The sequence below is a fragment of the Drosophila willistoni genome, assembly GCF_018902025.1.
Source record: "Drosophila willistoni isolate 14030-0811.24 chromosome 2L unlocalized genomic scaffold, UCI_dwil_1.1 Seg168, whole genome shotgun sequence".
NCBI lineage: Eukaryota > Metazoa > Arthropoda > Insecta > Diptera > Drosophilidae > Drosophila > Drosophila willistoni.
Window position 1 is genome coordinate 6,117,182 of NW_025814047.1, and position 18,975 is coordinate 6,136,156.

General features: G+C 35.9%; 2 protein-coding genes across 2 annotated transcripts in view; both read right to left on the reverse strand.

Moving 5' to 3' along the window:
* Positions 1-357: 357 nt before the first annotated feature.
* On the reverse strand, positions 358-1,447 carry LOC6641032. The gene is made up of 2 exons (XM_002063910.4): positions 1,217-1,447; positions 358-1,150 (listed from the first exon to the last, which is right to left on the reverse strand). Exons 1-2 carry the CDS (start codon positions 1,410-1,412, stop codon positions 525-527), a joined length of 822 nt encoding a protein of 273 aa, XP_002063946.2. The 5' UTR covers positions 1,413-1,447; the 3' UTR covers positions 358-524.
* Positions 1,448-2,661: 1,214 nt separating this feature from the next.
* Positions 2,662-18,975, reverse strand: part of LOC6641036 — a 77,427-nt gene continuing 61,113 nt past the window's right edge. The window contains exons 6-8 of the mRNA XM_015178644.3: positions 11,276-11,430; positions 10,898-11,177; positions 2,662-4,431 (exon numbers count right to left, since the gene is read on the reverse strand). Coding sequence (XP_015034130.2) covers positions 2,871-4,431; positions 10,898-11,177; positions 11,276-11,430 — 1,996 coding nt within the window. The 3' untranslated portion in view covers positions 2,662-2,870. The remainder of the gene's footprint in view (positions 4,432-10,897; positions 11,178-11,275; positions 11,431-18,975) is intronic.

The following is an 18,975-nucleotide window of genomic DNA, read 5'->3' on the forward strand; positions in this document are numbered from 1 at the left end:
ATTAATGTGTGGCAAAGCCGCAAATAAAACCGCTTAATTACGTGACTCGGCCGCCGCCGTCGACGACGACGACGACGACAGTCCAAATGAGAGAGACAAAGATAGAGTGAAAGTAAGTGAGAGAGCGAACTTTTTTCGCCTGACACGCAATGCAATGAAATGAAATAATAATATGGTTAATAAAGCCAGCCGCATCGGATTCATACACTACGCTGTGCTTTTTGGCCGTGGTTACTACCAACAACCCATTTTACCGCCCCACCTTTGGCAAATTTGATGATGATGGTGTTCTTATGCCACGCCTAGGGGCCAATTATCGCACTTATATTCGCTGCTAATTAAAATGCAATTATTTGCTTTAAACAACATAATCCCATTGACAGGACACATTTTATTTGCATAACTATGTGCGGGCAAATATGTCATTTGATCTCCAAGAGATAAAACTATACACGAGAATAACTTTAAATAAAGTTATCTCTATACATTTTTCTTTTTGAGTAATTAATACTGAATTCTTCCTATCATGTCTCCATTTCTGTTCCTGTACCCGAGCCATCTTCATCATCCTCCGCTGTTATATGTAAACGTGGTACCATACTTTTCCTCTTCAACTTCATCTGCATCATCTGGGCATTGGCGGTGCTGCTGCTGCTGCTGGTAGTGGTTTGGCTAGTGGTGCTAATGGTATTTGTTTTATGCATCGGACTACTGGGCATTGGCTCCACATATTGTCCATTATTGTTGGCCACAATGCGTCCCGCTTCATCCACATAATCGTTGATGATTTGCCACATGGACAAATGTTCCGACATGCCACGTGAATTGGCCTGCATATAGGCTGCGGTGGCAATACAAGTAAAACTTAATATACCAGCATTGAATATATGCAACCAGCCATTTTGATTTAAAGAACTTTCCAACGTTGTTTGCTCTGATGAAATCATAGGCATGGTCATCAAAGGTAATTGTAGGTTCGTCAAAAGGGTTGGTGCAGCATTAGGGATAATTAAACCATCCACAGTGCGTTTCTTGGCCAATTTCAGATTGTGTAGAACCAAAGGCTGTGTAATGGCTGCTCCTGTTGATGGTATTGCCGATGCTGCAGATGTTGTTGTGCTTGTATCCAGCGTCAAAATGGTTGTATTACCTGGCCAAGTTTAGTAGAGTAAATGAGTCATGGAAACGCAGTGAAGCATTGGCCATTGCTACTTACCCTCTATGGCGTCGCGTGCTATACGCTGTTCAGCTCGTTTAACCCATCCACGTACCGTCGATTCGGGGACACCAAGTTCGCGTGATATGCCGGCTTTCGTCTCGCCATTACGTATACGGGCTATGGCTCGCTCCTTATCATCTAACGAGACTTGTACTCTTGGCCTTTTACCTCGTGGTACGCCACCTTTTTCCATTTTGAGATTTGAGAAAGTTTCCTTTTTTTTCTTCTTTTGTAAACTTTTCTTGCTTTTTTTCACCTTACGGTTTGTTCTTGTTATTTTTTTTGTAGTTGTTGTTCGTCTCTCGTTGCTCTCGTTGTTACTCGTCGACACAAAAGCGTGTTTTGTGTTAATTTTTGACAGTGCCCTTTACCGAGGGGCCAGCTGACATATAAATCGTCGTTGTCATCGCTTCTCGCGTTCTCCAACATTATCGCTTGCTTCTCCCTCTCTCTGCTTTCTTTATTCACTTTCACTTTTTTCGATTATTCGCCTTAGAGTTGCAATGGTGCCAGAGCTGCCAAAGTTCTAAAGGTTCAACAAGAAAAAACGCATAACAAAATTTGTGTTCCTGTTTGTTGTTTTTGTTTCTATTTTATTTCAATTTTTATTTTCATTAATTTTTTTTTCTTTACATTTAATTCTGACGTACACTAATTTCATGTAACCCTTTGCTTAAGGGTTTTTTTGTTTAGGGTTTTTTATGTTTTCGAGGGCGTCTTTTAATATGTTTTTTTTTGTTTGGTTTACTTTCTCCCATTCATTTGATTCAATGACTTAAAGTCTACAATTTTACAAGGGTCGAGGGGTAGGGATTTGGGGGAGGTAAACTTTTCTGCAATTATCTGATTAATTTCTAGATAAATCTATGTGCAAAAAATATACCTTATATCCGTACGGTATTTCAATTTTTGTATATATCATATCATACATTATATACACCAAATGTATGTACGACTGACATTGGTTTTTTTCCTTTTTTTTTTGGGTTTTTTTCTTCTGACAATTTGCCAATAATAATACAATAATAATACATTTAGTATATTGTTTTTTTTTTTGTTTTTTGTCTGTTTCGTTACCATTTAAAACCACCAACAATTATTATTATTATTTATATTATTATTCATTAGTTTTTTTTTATGTTTCGCTTTTGAATATTCAAATCATTTATAATTTTTTTCTCGTCTGTCTATCTTAATTATTTTCAAGTTTCTTTATGCTTGTTATATCATTAATTTTCTGTTTTTTTCCGCCATTTTCTCTTTTTTAATTCAGTGTTTTTTAATCAACAATTATCACGTGACAATTTTCAATATATATATATCTATATATATATATATTAATTAAGTTATTCAGGGCAGTATATTTTGTGTGTGTTTGTTTTTTAAACATTTATATGTTTGTCTTTTGGTTTTTTACAATTTTATTTAATATTCAATAGACGTCACGTTCAGAGTTTTATATTTTTTAAAGAGAGAGGACGCTTAGGAGGTGGAATCGGAGTTAGTTTTTGGGGGGTTAGATATAGAATTACTACTTACAATATATATGTATTTTTGTGTCAGTGTCTGTGTGTGAGTCATTTTCAAGTTCATGAACTCCCGACTAACATAGCCGCCTTTTGGAAACTGAAAAACAAAAAACTGTTTTCTCTTAATAATCCTCTTCCAATTGCTGTTTGCCCGTTGTCCCTCGCTGGCACATTCGCCTCAAGATGGCAAATAGCAGGCCAAACATGGCACAAAGACCCAAAGTGATAAGAGTCAGTTTGCCATAGGGCAATTCACTGAGATCACGTCTCAGGCAAATTTCTGGTGACTCATCGTGGATCACCAACTGGCTATATTCGGCCGCATGATGGAGTAGGCCGAGCTGTTCCAAATTCCACTCAATGTGCCGCGTTAGTTGGGCCAGCGTCGAGGAGTGCGTCACATTGGGACAATTGGCCACTCCGTTGCAGATCAGATGACGGGGAATGCAGACTTGCGTGTCGCCAGGACAACGGAAATCGCAGCCACCATCTTGGAGCAGTGAGGCGGCCAGACTACCATCGGGATTGCGGGGCAAATGGAACAACTCGGTCCAGACAAGACGGAAAATATTGCGACCCGGTTGGCCATCGCCTGTGTATTGTATCAACACGGGCAATGGCTCCTGATCGGCTCCGGTGGCTCCCAGTTCGGCAGTGGTTAAAATGGGCAAATCACGAGCCAGTGAAATATTCTCCGGGCAGACCACAAAGCGCGGCTCCAGTCGTCCAGCGAGGTAAACCTCAATTTTGGCACTCTCACAACTGCGATCCGCAAATCTTGCCTTCTCCAGATTCAACCAAAGATCTCGCTGAGCGGCCACCTTCAGTTCCCAAATGCATTTCTCGCGACGATAATGATGCTCGGGCGGAGCCATTGGTCCAGCAACCATGCCCAGAGCCTTCTTATAGGGAAACATTAGCTCACCATCGGGCGAAGGGCCCAAAGTAATAGGTCCACACAATGGTCCATGCGCAAACTCGTAGGTGGCCTCGAACAAAGGATTTGGATTCTTAAAGTATGAAGTAATGGCATGTTGTCCCTGGACAATCATCTCTAAATTCATTTGATCTGCCGATGATATTACGCGCACTGCTCGTGGTATATTATCACAGAAACAGGCGAGATTATTTTGATATTTATCTCGTTCCTCCCAAATAACGAGTTTATCCACTCGCTCCTCATGACAACGAGTGCAAGCATTGCTATTGTATGGCAGCTCCTTAAACGAAACCGAATTCACCTCAATGATGGCTCTGGCATAGAGTCGTCTGTCCGTGATAAACTTATATTGGCATCTCACATCGCTGCCCCCAGTGCGCTTGAAGATCAACGAGTTGAGAGGCGAACGCAGACGACCACCGGGATGCTTCCAGGCGTACATAACCTCATCGCAGAGAGTATTTGGCACGGGATCACCGAAACGTGTGTTATTGAAGAAATCATAGTGAGCCCAATAGTACAGTGAACTGCCGCTATAGCTGCCAGTTTTCGATTCAAATTGCACATACAAACTGGGACTGGTGCTCACAAAGTCCACCTTCTCCATGGGCCGGGAAAATGTGTCACAGAATGTCTTAATAATTCTCGCCGGATCGGCATGGTCGGAATCATAAATTGTTAGCGATTCACCGCAATCTCCTTCGTATTTCAATATGGGTGACTCGATGCGATTGATGCGAAAACTGCAAAGAGAAAGACAGAAAAGAGAAGATTGCAAAAGTGAGAAGTGTGAGGCAACTGAAGTGAAGGAGACAAGCAAGAGATGGAATTCCGAGTAAACACTTGAAACAGCCAACAATTGGCAGAAAGCCAGAGACGCTTCTGCCTGACAAACTGCTTGGCAGATGTCAAGACAATACACTGGAAAAAAATTCCACCTAAAAATGAATGTTGCCTATAACCTTCTACAAGCCTTTTCATTCTTTAATTTGGTTTAAAAAGACTTTTTAAAAGACATTTCTTTTTGAGCTTTTAATTAAATATAATCAATATTAGATTTGTCTATCAAATCCAAAATAAACATTTCAAATAACACTAAGGTACCAAAAATTTATAGTAGCAATTAATGAGAGTACATAGAAAAGACAAAATTATCTAAATTAAACCTCTTCAAAAGAAAATTAAGAACCTTTAAAAAAGTCGGTGAAACATACGTCAACATTGCATTAAAAATATTTATAATTTTTGTTTTTTTTTATCATGGCTGGGGTTTGAACCCAAGTCTCATTGCATTGTAGACAAGATGTTTATCCACTTAGCCAACAAGGCAGATTATCGTCTGCTAAAATCAAGCTAATTGTGGTCTTATGTTTGGGAAAGAGATTTCGAACTGTTCGAACAATACTGACGGTGGAGCAGGGACATTTTGTTCAATTCTGATTACATCCTTACAATACTGCCAAAAGATAAAGAGGATTTTCTTTAACGCGTACAATATTTAGGATAGAGAATGGGAATATTCATATATTACAAAGTTGACGGTTTACGCAAATCATTGATTATTTCATTGGTTCAAAAGCGGAGTGATAGGACGTAGTTAAGGTATATTTGGATATGTCTAATAGATTTTAGATTGGTTTAATGTATTACATTTTCCCTTCGACCGATTTTTCATTCCCATTAATATAATATTTGTTTGAATTGAATTAAATAACTAACTATTTGCCCTATTCTAATTTGGCATATATGAAACTGAATCTTTCAGCTCTATTCTAAAAGTCTTTCCATTCCATAAAACTATATCAACAGCTCTTCAACACTTTTGGAATCAGCAAAAATTCAACAAATTTTATGAATTGTACCAGTCTAAAGCAATTTCTCAAATTTAATTCGAACTTTAAATCACTCTTTTTATTACCTAAAGTAAATTGCCATAAAATTCACAGTTAAAATAGAGTAGATTTTCCCCGAGTGTATTTCTCCGTGCTTGCAACTTTTAGTTGCTTGTCGGCAATTTAATATAAATGCCGCCTGTTGTGGCCAAGGTAAATCGCATTGTTCACTCACACAGAGAAATGTTGCTATTTGGTACGTATGGATATCCAGCATGTTCGTTGCATATTTGCCAACTTCCCCGCCTCTCCCTTACACAGAAATGCTAATAAATTACATACGAAAACTATTTGCGGTAAAATCACCAAAAATTACATATCTAAAACTCTTTTTACATAAGCATAACTTTGTACATGGCCACATGCAATTACCTACATTTGAGCAGACTGAGAGAGGGCCAGAAAAAATTGGAAGGAAGGAAGATATTTATATGACATAATATAACATTTTATTAACCCAAACCCAAACAAAAAAAGTTAGTAGAGAGCTGAAAAAAAACAAATCACCATCATCAAGCATTGAGTTCAGAGACACGCCCACCACAAAATTTCTTTCTTGTTTTTTCTCAATTTTTTTTGTTTTTTTTTTATTTTTTGTTCATACTATACTATTCATAATAGAGCAGAGTTACTATTTTTTCTCACCCCATCCCTGTCTAGTCCTCCTCCTCCTTCTACTCTCTGCCTATACGTGCCCATGGCGTTATTCACGTACGCGATGTCGAAAAGTAAGCCTGACGCTTTTGCGGCATGTCCTCATAATCCGTTTGTAGCCTAGTTCTAGTTATGCTGACTCAGTTGGTTGGGGAACTCTATTCAGCAATGCAAAAAAGGCCTCCAAACACCCCCCATGGGGAGTGGGAGTCACTTTTTTTTCGTTTTTCCTATTGGTATGAATGGTAATGTAAGGTATGTTAGTTGTGTTAAAACTTTGTCACTGACTTGGAATTGTAATGTAATTTTAATTTGAGTCATATTTAATGAGAATCATTATCTTCTTTTATTTGCCTAAAAAGGAACTTTTATTTATCAAAACTTAAAAAAAAAGTATATTCTCATAGCCTTATAGTTCGGAGTTTTTAACAGTCACTACAAATAAAGTTATTATTATTATTATTATATTATTAAAGTTATATAAACTAGTAAGTTTTGTTACTTTTTTGATACGTATTATTCAAGAGCTACCAGGTAAATATAAAAACAATTAAGATAAAGCAACTTATTTCTACCAGCTGCCTATATCAAAAAACTCCCTTGGCAAGAGAAATTGTATGGCCATGTTTGGCTTACCAAAAATTTGTTACCAACTGTCAAAGACCGTACTAATCAAAATTGTAAATTTTTCAAAAGGGTATCGAAAGTTCCACAAAGTCAAAGTGTTGCTGATCCCTTTGGTATTTGGGTTTAGTTCTATGCATATATGAGAGGAGAGCCACACTGAGGGGTAGTCGATTGGTGTTGTCCCGGAGCGTCAGTTTATGTGGCCATAAGGCTTATAAATAGCCCAAGTATTGTAGGCGGATTTAGCGGCAGCAGCCACAAAAAATAAATGTACATGCATACATACATACATATATAGGTAGTAGATAAAAAGGGAAAACGATTTAAGATGCTGCAATAGATTGTTTAGTATGGTTCTATTTTATATTTTTTTATCTCTCTCTCTCTTTAAGGTTACTTCAAAAAGTATTAAAAAACAAGGAAAGACAAAAAAAACAAAAGATAGAGGAAGAATGCGCCATGACATGTTACTTAAATGAGCAACTTTGTTAGAAACAATGTCGACAGCGTCTAGACTCTTGCGACAGGCAGAAAAGGAGAAGCATCATCACATATGTACCTACTACTATGTATGTATGAAGGACCAATGCATTGGTTAGAAGGTGGGTAACTGCAAGGATGAAAGGATCTAAGAGCAAACAGACAAACTAGCTTTCTTTGTTGTTGTTATAGTGGGCGTTGCAACAACTTGAGTGAAGTTGGCAGTAGACAACAACAACAGCAACAACCACGACAGTCGAAACCGAACAGGACTCTGGCAAAGACAAAAACTTTTACCCCTTACAAAAAAAAAGAAACACAAAAAAAAAAAACAAAAAAATATCACAGAAAGTTACTTTGATTGTGCCGAGCTTGATATACCCTTCTTGTAAGTTGATGTTGTGAGAATCTTTTAGAAATAATATTATGCTAACTATGTATAATTTGAAAGCAAATTGTAAACTGTTTTATAACTACGCATTATATTCAGTTATTTTAATATAGAATAAATATTAACCCAAAGCTTTAACTCTCAAACTCTAGGGCTCTAAGTTATTGGACTCTGACTGTTTTTTCATATTCAATGTTTTCAAACCTTTTGTTCGCCGGCTCGACGTCAATTAATCAAAAACGCAATATTTTTTTAACTTTTTGACTTCCTTATATACTTGAATTAATTTAAAATTAACCAAACTTCGACCGAATTTGATCACTTATTATAAAACATTTTATTTTTAGAGTTGCATTTTGGTAACTTTTATTTATTGGCAATCTTTTGCTTAGCTAAATCAGGCATTATAGTTGTTAGTCTAAGTTCGATTTTTCTTTGTATTTGTACTTAAGAAAAGGGGAACAACTGAGTCATGAGACTAAAACTTTTGATTAACCTTAAATCAGGTAAATTTAAAGGTCTTAATCAGATGTTGAGAATCAATTGTTTACATATTTTTCTTCTAGGTTCCAAGAACTCCAATTCAAAAGCCAACACAAGACAGCACAAATGAAAAAAGTGATTAAAAAATGTATTTTAAAATATGTCCTTTATAAACCATCTCATTAATTTAATAATACCCTCTGAAAGGGCATATAAGGATAGAAAATAGTGCAAAAATGTTGCATTTCCTGCTCTCTACTTTGAACTTTTAGTACCAACACACGCAAACAAACCAACACACATACACACATAACAACTAAGACAACTATCTCTCTACTAGGTACATGTAACTATTTGGATCTACACACAGTCACCTCCAGTGTATCCCTCTCTCTCCCACCTCTTTCCATCTTACTCTCCCCTCGTCCTTCTTAACCATTCTTTGGCCATTCGCATTGCCATTTCGTGTTGCATTTTGTGCACTGTAATCACGCAATCATGTTGCCCACTTCTGAACTCTTAATGGCAATCGGTGTAAACGTGCGCACAAGTTTTCCTTGGGTTTTTGCCTCGTTTTGTAGGTGGACATAAATATTTATCTTTTGGCAACAAGAAAAACAAAAAAAAATGTACATACACACAAACTTGTTTGATATTTTACTTGCTGTGTTTTCTTTTTGGTAAGAACGAGAGCCAACCAAATAGAGAGAAAGCTAAAGAGAGAGAGGGGAAAAAAATAAGGACGAAAAACTTGGCAAATGTTTTCGTAACATTTTTGCCTGCATAAATTATACATAGTTCAAACTCTTCTCAACATTTCAACTTATCGAATTTGTATTTTCGTCCTGAAAATCCTTGATGTAGAATACTTAAATTTACTTCTCAAAACGGCAGTTGTTTTTGTTAGTCCTGCTGCTGCTGCTACTGGCCTGAATACGTCCCCAAAAACTTTATTCCTTATGCCATTTTCATAGCTCAGCTTTCTGAAATCGCAAATAACCGCAGCACAATAAAATATCTACCAATAGCCAAAAAAAAAAAACCAAAAAAACTTAAGTGAACCGAACTCAAATGCATTGCACTGCTGAATACAGACAAAAGACAAAAGTTCAGGACACAAACAACACGGAGAACTGGGAACGAGCCTGAGCTTGGGCGACAAACAACACGACAAGTAACTCTCAGCCTCAACCAAAGGAAAAATAAAAAAAACGTAAAGAAAAAGCGAATAAAAAGAATAGGGAATACTATGTATAAAAGGACAGCAACTTCAAGTCGACACGTTAAATTAAAATGTCACATAAATCTTTGCGGAAAATTTCATTAAAATGCGCTTACAAGGAATGAGTGAGACATCTCCAACTGTATGCTCCTCCTCCCACACATTTGTCCTTACCCACACACACACACACACACATACAGAGTGAGAGAGAGTGTGCAAAACTTTTTGCAGTTTAAGTCAAATGGATTTGGAGTATTGTAAAGTTGTGGAAAATATGTACTTCCCATTCAAATCACACTGAGCTCTGGTATAAATTGGCAAATTGTTTTTGCATAAAGCTTATGAAACTCTTATACCTCCTTGAGGCTTTTATTTGGAAAGTGACAAATATTATTGGTATTTAAATAAACTTTTTGTTTCAGACAAAGGCTTATGCTGAGACAGTTGTGAAGAGAACTCGAGATCCCAAAAAGGGCTTTTCATAAATAAATTGTGCATCTCATCTAACGGACAGGTCCTTCAGAGATAAAGGTTGTCAGATTTGTAGTAGAAAAACAATACAGGGCTATCATTTATTTTTAAATTAATTGGTTAATTGGTGCACTTTTTAGACAGTTAAACGTGCTCAAGTTAGTTACACGTTTTATTATATTTCTAATCATTGCTCGATTGCAATTGCCATTCTTTTTGTCTCTAATACTGCTCAACCATTTGAACAATGTACCTAAACATCTACGAACCAATAAAACATGTTGCTAATTAAACATGTTGCGAGTTGAAAATACTTAAGCTCTTATTGCTAAGCATGTTTCGGAACAAGTAATGTTGCCTAAGCCTGTTTCTGTTCCTATTTGTCACTTATGCTATGTTGTTTTTATATTAATTTCATCAACATGTTGCCAATATTTCAATGTTGCTAAAAGTCTGTTCACTACGTTGTTTCAATTTCAATAATTTCTAGATACCCTTTTGTTACTATATTACCTATCTTTCTAACTAGACTTTTATGTTGATATAATTTTTTAATCTATGTTCTTAACAATCTACTAAGAAGCTTATTCAGAATATTGATAATTTGACTTTTTTCTTTTAGACAATAATGTATATAAATACTTAATAATTTAGGTCAGAGATGTGTCCCGGTCGATTAATACATTTGTACACATAATAACGTTGTATCTTTGAGAGACATTAATTCTTCTATCCATTTTATATACTGAAATTTTCCGAATTCTCCAACCATTTACATTGACAGCAAAGTAATGCTTAAACCTCTCAAATTAAATTCAATTTAAAGTAAAACAAACTCCACAAAGGTCTTAAACATTCGATATTTTAAAGATATTTGCAATATGTATAAAGAAAACCACTGAATATTGGCTCAGCATGGCTATCTCGAAATTTAATACCCACCTATGTGAGATGGTTGTTTGTATGTTTTTTGTGTTCTTAATGCTTACCTGGGGAAATATAATCGCACAATTTCACCAACATGTCCTTTGATGTGATAGCTGCAGGATGTATTCGGTGGATACCAGTGGGCAATGCTCAAAAAGATGCCCTCACTGGCGCTGCTATCCTTTAGCGAATCGGAGCTGAGCAACCAGTCACAGACGCCGTGCTTGATGCCAGCCGTTTCCACATGGCCTGGCCAATTGCCAACATTGAAATGAAAACCGGTATTGAGTAACGGACCCGCCGGCGATGTAACAAATTCCACATACATGTATTGTGAGGTGCCTGCAAATCGGAAAATGGCCAAAAAGAGAGAGGGGCCCAACCAAAGATGGGGTTTTTAGCATTCTCTTCCCACCCATTGTCCTTTTGTGTATACTCACCAATAATGCTGAATGGAAATTTACCCAGGCCGCAGAATTTGCCTATGAGCGGTGAATGCTCATCCCTTCCATCATAAACGGCTAACCAGTCGTATGGGCAATGCTCATTCCCTGATCCAATGGGTCGTATGGGGCACGTCATGACATTTTCGCATCTGCAAAGAGTGAAAGAGAGAGAGAGAGAAAAGCGAAAATTGAAAGGGTGCAATATTCCTTTGATTCATTTATGAGAGAGCAGCAGCGCGCAACAAAAAAGTCAAATTAAATTTATCCGGCGACACAAAAAGGAATAAATTGCAAGTGGGGGAAAAAAGTGGACAAACAATTAAAAAGCGCACGTAGCACAAATATTCAAGTGCCTCATACAAAAAAAAAAAAAAGAAAACGCCAAAGAAAATGGAATTGAATCACCAGAAGCCAAAGGCTTTTAGCTGAATAAAAAAAAACAGGCAGCATAGTTTAAGGGGCGCACTAAAAAAAGCTGATGGAGCTAAATGGAATTTGTTATAATTTAGAAAAAAGAGGGAAAACATCAATTCATATATGAAAGTACTTTGATTGATGCCGTTAATATTGGTAATCTCAACCCTCACATCATGAACTCCCTTTTGCATGCCATGCCCCTGTTTTGAGGGCGCATTTCCTATGCTAAAATCAAGTACTTTATGCTAAAGTTGAAGGGACGACTTTCAAGTACCGTACTTATATATTCTTCTTAATGGAATGGAGTGAAGAAATTTATGAGTGAAAATTATCTCAAAAGAAGGCCTAGGTTTTTATTTGCATTAAGAGTGAACGATCGATAACTCGATATCTCGATAACATCGGTCTTAGCTATAATTGAGGCTATAAGATGTATTAGATGCATTTTTGATTATCCTTATTTTCGATATGTTTGATAGAAGCAATATCGATCATTAACGTGTTTTTAAAACGTCTGTTGTAAGTTGGGATACATTTTCAACATTTTTCTAATTTAATTAAATTAAAAGATCCTGACTTTTCGAAACGAATTGGGAGTTAAAACGAGCAACTAAAGAATTCCAGTTTAGTAGTGCAGTGTTGACTAAAACAGACAAAAGTCTGAAATTTGCTTTTTAAGTCATAAAATATTAAATACATGATTAAAAGTAGATTAAAAAGGAAATTCCTTCATTGATAACACAGAAAAACAATATCGAGCTTTTACTTTGTTAAAATCTTCAAAAAAGCCCTCCTTTAGTAAACTCTTCATCAATCAATCAACAATTAACGATTGTCAAACGTGTTTAATATAAATATAAATGTAATTTCTAGCTAAAAGATGTTCTATGTATACCCATTTATGGTGTCTTGTGTAGGGTAGCAATAGCAAAATCCATTCAAAACTTTTCGTTACCTTTTGCTTTTAAGCCTTTTCTAATTTCTTGCACCTGGATGTTGATTTTACCTTTTTTTTTTCTAGGAGGTTGTCTCCCCATTTTGGACCACTGTCTAGCCCTGGCATAACCCTGACTTTTAGTGCCAGACAAAGTGACCTTTGAGCCTGTTGGCTATTGATGATTTTTTGCTTTTCTCTTTGGTCTATTTTTTTTTTTACCAATTTCTTTTGGGAATTTTTTTTTTTTTTAGGGGCGCTTTGATGCAATTTGCTTGAAGGCAGCCCAAAAATCCCTCAGATGAAATGCCTTTCACCTGGCTTGATTGTGTGTGTGTGTGTGAGTGTGTGTGTATGTACGTGTGAGTGTTTGGGAACTTTCTAATTGAAAGCTAACTTTGGCAATTACCAACTGAACTGGACTTTAATCAAATAAAGGGACCAAGAAAAAGAACAGTTCTCAGATGATTCAAAAGTGAAACAAAAAATACGATTTTAATTGACATTTTCATTGAGCCGGCAAAGACCTCTTTTCCAGGCGACCCAAAAGCGACAGACAGAAAAAGTTATACCTAACTTTTTATCGCTAACTGAATTGTGGATAGATGGACATATATTTTAGTTGTATTTGTATTTGTGGGCCATCTATCTATTACTCTGACGGTTTTCATTTCAGTCAATTTAATCACTTTGCTGGACAAAGTTCTCGAACCGAAAAAGCAAAGCTAATCCAACTTATTGATAATAAATGTGTGTGAGTGTGTATGTGTGTGAACGGCCAGAAAGTTGATTATTTTCCGCCATTTTTTTGTTTTGTGAAGCTTTTGTTTTTGTTTTTTTTTTGTGACTTCTTCTGGTTTTATTCTTATGTGAGAGGGGAAAAAGTTTTAGACCAAACAGACATATCAAAAATAACTGACTGGTAATAATTTCGGCATATTAAAAAACTTTTCTTTTCTCTCACTCTCCCTTGATGACTTTTGCATTTATTTCTCTCGACCGACAACAGAAAGGAAAAAAAAAAGTTTGTTGGCCAAAGAATTTTTTGTGCTGTGTTGGCAAAATATTTGCCGACTTGTAGATATATATATATTGTACATATATATATGTATATATATATAGTATATAGAGGGGTGAAGAAATTAGAAAAATTTTGGTGTTCTTGTTGTCCCAAACGAGCCTTGCAATAAAATGAAGTGATTTATAAAAGAGCAACACACAGAAAAGTTGCCGCAGACTTGGCATAACTTTTTCTTTCAATACTCTTTCAATATAGGAGTACATTTATTTTTATCGCAGGTTTGTCGTACAAGAAAGTGAACCCTTTCTACAGCATTCAGTATTATGAATATAATTTGTATAAACAATGAAGTAAGTAAGTCGTCTCGCCGACTTAGGTATACCATACACCAGTAAAGCAAACATTTCAACTTTATTAAACAAATGCATTTTCACATGCTTTTTACAAGCATATCTTAGTATCTCGCTCACTCAATCATACGAGCACCCTAGCGCCCCCCCCAGCCAACGGCCAAATCCGGCCTTATGGAAAAACGTTTATATGCATAACTCGACTGTTTTTTGTCCGATTTTTATTAAATTTGGTATTTTGCTAGATATTAGTATTAAATTTAAGTTTGCCAAATTTGATTGCATAAGGTAAAAAATACGGGAGATAATCAAGTTTTTCAAATTACGGGGGCGGAGAAGGGCGTGGCAAAATTTTTACATACAAAATGTGTGCATTTACTAACCGAATATACATACCAAATATGGTGTCTCTAGCTAGAATAGTTTTTGAGATAAACGCTTTTTTTTAAATTGCGGGGGCGGAAAGGGGCGTGGCAAAAATTTGAAATAAACTTGATCACTCTACATACTACACGAGTCTACATACCAAATTTGGTGGCTCTAGCTCTTACAGTCTCCGAGATCTAGGTGTTCATACGGACAGACGGACGGACAGACGGACATGGCTAGATCGACTCGGTTGTTGATCCTGATCAAGAATATATATACTTTGTGGGGTCGGAGATGCTTCCTTCTGCCTGTTACATACATTTTGGCGACTTTAATATACCATTTCACCCTATGGGTGTATGGTATAAAAAGATACAAATCACTTTGCAAACTTCTTTAAGTCTAAAATACTAATTCAGTTTGATATTTATAAATTTGAAATATTTTACTATTTTAAAACAAGTCTATTCTATTCCAGTCATAGTGATGTATCAAAATTTTGAAATACTAAAATATAAAAAATTTATTAAAAATTAATTAAACTAGTAATTACAGTCACAACTTCTGCTCTATCGTGATAAAAACCAATATATTAATAACTTATTTTAAAACAACGTGCCACACTTTTGCATATCGTTATCTTTAAAACTAAAACAACAAAAGTTTTATCTATTTAAAAAGCTTTTAACAATTATGATTATATCATAAAGATAGCAAAATATGTGAGCAAAATTTCGTGATTGATGTAACATACATTTTGAACATTTTTGAAAGAGGTGGCTATTTGATAAAGGTATCTATAGCTCTAAAAAAGTTACATATTTCTAAAAAATATTAATAACAAAATTATGCTTTACGAATAAAGAGTATAGAAACTTCAATACTTTAGTTTTTTGTTTTGTTTCTCATGAAACAGGTCGAGAGTTACTTATAGGAGTAAGAGGCCAAGTTAGTTGAGTGTTTTATACACTAGATTTCAATGGGAATGGCTATGTACAGGAGCTTAGAGATGGATTATGTTGATTGTTTGGAAAGAGAAACATTGAATTTAGTAGATTTGATTAGTTTTTGCAGTGTCATATGAACGAGACACATTTTTTTAGGTTTCGCTTTGTCAACAACAAATTTTTCTTGAGAAGAAAGAAAGTTTTCGTGTGTGTATGTAGACGAAATAGTTATTCTTGAGAATGATTAGGCATTCCTTTTCTTGCTTAACCCCAACAACTAGGTAAACATCATTAAAGAAAATTCCAATCAAAAACATCGATTAACTCTAACGACCCAGTAAAGTCCTTGGTATAGCTCTTACTCTTTTTCTGTGGCTGTCTGTCGGTCGGTCGGTCTCTTTCTTTCACATTTCGATTAGCTCGTTTGTAATGTTTGTTTGCCTAATCCTTTTTTGGGGTAGAAATAGACTCTACTCCATCAGGACCGAAAGTAACTTAGACTTTCAAATTAATACACACTTAAAGCGGATTTTCTAAAAACCCAACTTCAAAACTCTCTCTCTCTCTCTTTCTCTCTGCTTTGCTGTCAAAGTGCCAACTTTGACATGCCTCAACCCACCTGCAGCTCTCTTTTCCTGGCATTCCATTCCCTTGTCCTTCATCGCTTTCTAGTCGTTCCTCAGTGTTCTGCCATTCGACTTTCTCAAAAGGTAAATATTCAAATTGAATCTATAAAAATAAATTGAATGTTGCTTATCTAATTCCAGACTTCTGAACGTGCAAAGACTGGGCCAGATGTGGGTATGACATACATACATACATATGTATGTATATCTACATCAATATATACATATATAGAGAGAATGACAGTCGTCAGAGTGAAATATGCTGAGTTTGAGGGCATTTGCACATCAAACAGCTTTAAAGATACTTAGGACATACTTTAGCTGGCCACTTTGCTTTTGGCCCGCCCGAAAATGAAAAGTGTTAAAAGCAAAAACCTTTTTACCCCAGCTGGCCGCCTTCCAGTCCAGTCATTTTTTTATACTCATTTCACTGTTGACCTTCTCTCTCAGTGATAAGGCGTAAAATTGTCAGTCCTTTTACTGTCTGAACGAGTTTGTGTGGGTTTGCATAATGACTGGCCACAAATGTTTTGCCGACTCGAACTTATCAAATATTTAGGCTCTGATTTATGCTAAAAAACAAAAAAAAAACAAAAAAAGGAGAAACAAATGCAGTTGGCTACCTTTTTTTCTCCTCCTAATGCAGGTGTCCCCAATGACCTTGTAAGTATTCAAAAGGGAATTGTTAAAATTTCCTGAAACGACCTCTGCATGAAAAAAAGCACAAAAAATTATTTAGCATTTGATTTATTACTGCGACTTTTGTTGGGATTTTTTGTTTGCCTTTTTAAGTGTTTACTCAGAATGTGCACCCTTTTTTATATCAATTCATTTCCGGTTTAAGCGGTTTGAGGCTGTTAATGATAATTTATTTTTCTCCTTTTGTAGACTTCATTTTTTAAATTTGTTTGGTTTGGTTTCTCAAAACAACTACTAACATAAGCCAACTTAATCGATGCAATACCACAAAAAGAGAAAAAGAAAGAAAATGCCTATATCGACTCGACTCTCGATGCTATTCAAGAGTATACAGTGCACGTTTAGGTTATACCCCCAAGACATGACGGAACATTTAATAATGAGTTTCTATTTTGTTTTAATATGGTTAAGATAACCATTGGTTCTCTAAAAACAGAATGAGATAAATTTGACAAATTTAATGCTACGATGCCATATTAACGTTGGAGGAAACTTTAGAATCCTGTTGTAATCCATCATATACTCCAATTATTTTCACTGTGTAATATCCTGACATCCTTGAAAATGTAATCTTCTTACATTTATATACATTTGGCGACTTTAATATGCCATTCTGGCCAACAATGCAAAAAAACAACAACTATAAACAAAGCCCATTGAAATTGATTCTAACAAAAACATAATGTTTAAACATCTATAGTGTTAGTGGTTCATCATCTGGTGATGATAATTTGCAAAATAAATATGCTAGAGGATGATTTAGTTTTTATTTTGGCACGCAGTAAAAATGATTGAAGTAAGTAGGTCGTCTCTGCGACATCGGTATACCATGCACCAAGTGAACAAATGTTTTAAATTTCGACGACCAAATGTTCGCCTCATTGCATATTACCATCATGCTCACTCTTACAAAGGATAGCAAAGTGTTTCTAATACACGCTTTTCGCTAAGTGGGCTAAAAGAGCCTATGCAGTATTTATAAATATTTTACATAAAATTATTATTTTAAATTTATAAATTTTAAGAATTCTTCCATTTAGTGCTTGGTGTATTAAAGTCAACGAAACAATTTACTTATATTTTTTTTGTGTGAAATCTAAGGGCAGGGGTAAATTCGGTTAAAGTGATAAGCTCGCTGATGAAAGCATTTGCTGAAGATAAGAAAGCTCTTGATCTGTTCAAATAATAGACACATATAATTTTTTCTCTCAGTAATCTTATGCGACATCATGAGGCTGCTGTTTCTTCTACTTTCACTGATCGTAGTGACGCTTAGCGTTACCACTGTCCCCACAGAAAGTGCTAAAATTTTGGTATCTTTGCCATTTCCCGGTAGATCTCAGTACATTTTCGCTGAGGCCTATGTGAAGGCTTTGGCTGCCAGAGGACATCAGTTGACGGTGATTAATTCAATTAAGAATAAGCCAACACCCAATATACGCTTTATTGAGGTAACAAAGATTCAAGACATTTCCCCCGGTAAGAGATAAGAACAAACTTATACGACCACGTTAAAGAGATTTGAATGAAACTTATTATTTCCCATTCTTTTTCAGTACTGACGATCCATTTAGGTGGATATACGTATTGGCAACAGCTCAATCTTTTAAAAAACAATCTAATTAACTTTGTGAAATGCACTTTGGAAGATGAAAGTGTCCAAAAATTAATGAATTCGAGCGAAACATTTGATTTGGTAATCTCAAAAACGCAACCAGCAGAGCCGTTGTATGCCTTTGCCCAACATTTTAATGCCACTTTAATGGGTATCTCTAGCTACGGCAATGATAATCATATAGATGGAGTGATGGGTAACATATCGCCGCTATCCTATAATCCATCGATTCTTTCGCCACGAACTGATCGAATGAGCTTCTGGGAACGTTTGAACAATCACTATGAGTATATAGTTGCATATCTTCACCGATCTCTTGTCCACTTACCCAAAATGAAACAAATGCTTGCGGAATATTTTCCCCACTCTAAGAAATCATTGGAAGAGATTTTGGATAGCTTCAGTTTAATTCTGTTGGGCCAGCATTTCACTATGAGCTATCCACGCCCATATTTGCCTAATATGATTGAAGTAGGAGGAATGCACATTGACCACAAGCCAAAATCATTACCTAAGGATATCAAAGACTTCATTGAGACAGCTACCGATGGAGTCATCTATTTCTCCATGGGTTCAAATATTAGAAGAAAAGATCTTAGCGACGAAACTCTATACACTTTGCTCACAGTCTTCGGGGGACTCAAACAGCGAGTATTATGGAAATTCGAGAATGATGAACTACCTAGTAAACCGAAAAATGTATTGATCAGGAAATG